The following is a 4,627-nucleotide window of genomic DNA, read 5'->3' on the forward strand; positions in this document are numbered from 1 at the left end:
CATGACACATAAAGACCTCTACGAGAACACAATAACCTCAAGGGAGGCAAAGGAGACACTTCTTCCCTCTGAAACTTTATCCACATCTGTCACTGTTGGACAGTGTTGCTCTACATTGCTTTACAAACTATTTTATCTCATACAGCTAAATATTGTTTTGATTCACTTTTGCACTGTCCATTTTTTTCTCATCCAAATTTTTGGGAGGAACTGCAGCCTCCCATGCTTCCTCTGAGAAAATGCCCTGTTATGTTTAGGTAGTGTAAAGCAATTCTGCCCTCATGTGGCAATCAAAAATTCAGCCAACCACTGGAAAAACAAAAATCTACTGTGAGTAAAGAAAACTATGTACATAATATATAGGGCTGTAACGATACACCAAACCCACGATTCGGTTCGTATCACGATTTTTGACCCACGATACGATACAAACCTCGATATGGGATGGCGGGCGGGCGGGCGGCGGAGGGTGGGGACAAAACAGTTCAAAAGATATTTTGAGGAAAAATATATATTTTTATTAAATAACATTTGAAAAACCTGTATAAACTGAACACCAAATAACAATATTAACTATGCAAATTATTAACAATATACCTAAGTAAAATAAATTATATAGCCTAAGCTATAACACTTCTGTTTTCTTTGTAACAAAATACTGTTGAAAAACAAACAGAACTAAAGTCCATAGAGGAGATGATTCAAGCATGTTGAAAAGTCTTCTTCAATCAATCTTACATTTACAAAGAAAATGAAATGGTTTCTGTTTTTTCACACTGAGGTAACTGAGGCTTACTGTCTGTGCTGTAAACCACAAATCAAGTAAGTAAACATTAAACAAATAAACAACTTCTTTCTCTTAAGAAAACCAAACTCGTTGTGGATTTGATTTAAGGGAGTTGAAAACTCTTCTTCAGAAACACCATCATGTCCACATTGTCTGGTGAGAGGCTTGCTCTCTGTGCTGTGACAATGTCCCCTGCAGTGGAAAACACTCTCTCACTGGGGACAGATATGGCTGGGATTCCAAGGTACATTTTAGCCAACTTGGCTAAATGGGGGAACTGGTTCTGGTTGTCCTTCCACCACATAAGTGGATTTGACTCCAATGAAAGGCTTTGCACTGCTCTGTAATGCTGCACCTCCTCATCCACCACTGCAGACAAAGGCTTGGATGATGACGATGCCTGTTCCATTGGAAAGAAGTCTCCAAACAGTTCAGCCATCATTGGTGCTCTTTTGGCTGGAGGAGGACAGTTACTGCAGCTTGAGGCTGTCTCTGATTGCTCTTCCGTTGAAGTCTGGGCCTAACAGACAAAATCCATTACACAATTGCAACATAATGTTAGATACAATGGAGGATATGAAATCCAGGACAATTACACAAATAAAGTTAGTTTAATAAAGTTAAGTATTTTTTATCTGACTATATTTAAATACTGACTTTAATTAAATAAGCCTAACTGATTTACACAGCACTTTTTTTTATATATATTAATATTAAAACAATCAAATACCTGAACAGTCTGTGAACAATTGCAACATAATATTAGATACAATGGAGGATATGAAATCCAGGACAATTACATTAATAAAGTTAGTTTAATAATGTTAAGTATTTTTTATCTGACTATATTTAAATACTGACTTTAAAATAAATACTGACTTTAATTAAATAGGCCTAACTGATTTACACAGCACTTTATTTAATATATTAATATTTAAACAATCAAATACCTGAACAGTCTGTGAACAATCTTCCAGAATTCTCTCAGTCAGACTCTTGAAGATTGTGTCATGGGTGGTCTCATCAAGGAAAGGTAGAGATTTGAAACGGGGGTCAAGTACAGTGCTCATATGAAGAAACTGAATTAGTGCCCTATCCGAATCAGGGTATCTGTCCTCAAAGTCATGTGCAATAGCAGCTTTGATGTCTTTCACTACTGTTGAGTCAGAGACACTGTGCTTCATGGAGGCCAGGATTCTGTGTTTCAATGGCACGATCATTGAAATAGTTGGCATCTGCTCAGTGCTCATGAGGGTAGTCACAGTTTTCAAAGGTTTAAGAACCTGCACCACGTCCTCAGCTAGTTTCACATCATCATCAGACAGAGTGACGATGTCTTTAATGTTCTTCTTGACACTCTTGTCTGTTAATGTAGAGAAAACAGCAGCCTGCTGCTCAAGGTAGCGTTCGAGCATGTCGTGGCTTGAGTTCCACCTAGTAGCCACATCCTGGACCAGCTTGTGTAAGGGCAGCTGTAGCATCACCTGTTTCTCCTTCAACACAGCTGCAGCTGTTGTGCTGCGGTGGAAAAACGTGACCACTTTCCTCACTCTGCCGAGGAGTCGGGACATGTGGTGAACGCCCATCCCTCTCTGCGCAGCCAGATTAACAGTGTGAGCAAAGCATCGTATATGCGGTGAAAATCCGGCCGCTTCGACAGCATTGGCAATATTTCTGGCGTTGTCTGTTGTCACGGGGACGTTTTTTCTGCTGATTTTCCAATCTATCACAGCCTCTTTAAGTATTTCCGATAAATGGTCGCTTGTATGGCTCTCATACACAGCGCGTGTTTGGAGGACGGGGTTTGCTATTTGCCAATCGGCCGTAATATAGTGTGCGGTTATGGTCATATAGCTGTCTGTGGCACGGGACGTCCATCCATCGGTAATGATTGCGATGGATTCAGCAGTACTCAACCCTTCCTCCACCTTAGCCTTTGTTTTCTCCAGAAGTTTTGGTAGCACATTTTGAGAGAAATGCGCCCGGCTTGGTAATGCATAACGGGGCTCGAGCACACTAAGTAAATACTTGAATCCCTCGTTTTCAACTACCGAAAAGGGGCGCATATCCAGTGACATCAAAATTCCAATTGCATCAGTAATTTTTTGTGCTCGATCTGAATTGGCTGGAAACTTTGCTTGGAATAAACTAGGCAGTGTAGGCTGCTGCTGTTGGGTTGTTTTCTGTGGACGAGCTAAACTGATGTCGGGATGGTGCCTTAAGATATGCATCTGCATGTTGGTTGTGTTGCCGGCCGGTTGGGGAAGCTTCTTGAAACACTTACGGCAAATTGTGTGGGTCTTGTCGACAACACGATTGCCATCCTTGTTCTCCACCGGGTAGCCGAAATGTTGCCATACTGCTGACTTAAAAGTATTAGGAGGGTCCGCGATGTCTGGGTTTGTTCCCATGTTTCCTCACGTTCTTCAACTAGCTCGCGTGACGCGTCACATGAAAAAGGTTAAGGTAGCACATGCAATTGGAGGACGCTTACAGATAAAAGTAAATTTATTAAATTTATTAATTTTTAATTTATCCTCAACTAGTTTTGTGGTGTAGGTCTACGTATTTTATAATGTTAACTTCAAATAATACTAATAGTAATTTAAAGATGTGGTAGCATTGGATCTGGACAGGAAGGATAAATCTGGGAGCTGGAAGGGGTGTGTCGATCGCGCTTCTGCCTTCTCACATCGCGATACAGGATCGTGGACCTGCGTATCGCGATTTCGATTTCATATTGCATATCGTTACAGCCTTAATAATATATGAAGACTGGTAGAAGGCAAGATATAAACAAAACAATGCAACATTGTATCTCTGTAGTAACAAGAGCCCACAGCTCTGGCAGCAAAAGTAATTTTCTTGCTGTTTTCTATCTCTTTAACCTGAATAGCTGGATCTGAACACTTGAATAATCACTTGTATCTGATTTGAAAATGAACAAAAGGGAACATGCAGAGAAGTATAATGATTTATTTTAAAGAGAGGTAGGAAACATTGATTGAATGCTGGTGGCAAGGAAACCAATGCTAAAGTGACTGGTCTGATTTTGTCTGAAATAATTTGTAGTCTTTGACATTCTCTCTTGTTGTTTTAGCACTCAGATTCACTCAGCGCAAGGGCAAAACACAAACTGAACACTATACACGGCTAATATCAGACGCTTTGCCTGAGATATTGCATTATTTTTTTATATATTCTTTTTCATTTCTCCCATTTTCTCCCCAATTTGGAATGCCCAATTCCCAATGCACTCCAAGTACCCGTGGTGGCGTAATGACTTGCCTCAATCCGGGTGGCGGTGGACGAATCTCAATTGCGTCTGTGTCCGAGATCCTCAATCCGCGCATCTTATCACGTGGCTTGTTGAGAGCGTTACATCAGAGGCATAGTGCGTGTGGAGGCCCACGCTATTCTGAGCAGCTCCACGTACAACTCACCACACACTCCACTGAGAGCGAGAACCACACATTATAGGGACCACGAGGAGGTTACACCATGTGACTCTACCCTCCCTAGCATCCAGGCCAATTTGGTTGCTTAGGAGACCTGGCTGGAGTCACTTAGCACGTTCTTGATTCTAACTTGCAAATCCAAGGTTGGTGGTCAGTGGAATTACTTGCTGAGCTACACAGGCCCCGAGATAATGCATTATTTAAAATATAGGAACTGATATTAAATGTTGTTATACCACGGGTGACAAAGGGCCAGCAGAATAGATGGCATTTTTTTGGTAGAGCACTATAGCCTAAGTAATTGGAAAGGCACCTACTACTACTAAGAGTATAAATGAAAAACTGTAACAAAACGGTCTCGCAAAACTGTAAACAGCACTGC

General features: G+C 41.0%; 1 protein-coding gene across 1 annotated transcript; it reads right to left on the reverse strand.

Moving 5' to 3' along the window:
• Positions 1 to 890: 890 nt before the first annotated feature.
• Positions 891 to 3,198, reverse strand: LOC127626669 (E3 SUMO-protein ligase ZBED1-like). The gene is made up of 2 exons (XM_052102648.1): positions 1,738 to 3,198; positions 891 to 1,307 (listed from the first exon to the last, which is right to left on the reverse strand). The coding sequence occupies exons 1-2, from the start codon at positions 3,196 to 3,198 to the stop codon at positions 891 to 893; spliced, it is 1,878 nt and encodes a 625-aa protein (XP_051958608.1).
• Between the last annotated feature and the right edge of the window lie 1,429 nt (positions 3,199 to 4,627).

This window comes from Xyrauchen texanus, chromosome 33, assembly GCF_025860055.1.
Source record: "Xyrauchen texanus isolate HMW12.3.18 chromosome 33, RBS_HiC_50CHRs, whole genome shotgun sequence".
In the NCBI taxonomy this organism is placed as follows: domain Eukaryota; kingdom Metazoa; phylum Chordata; class Actinopteri; order Cypriniformes; family Catostomidae; genus Xyrauchen; species Xyrauchen texanus.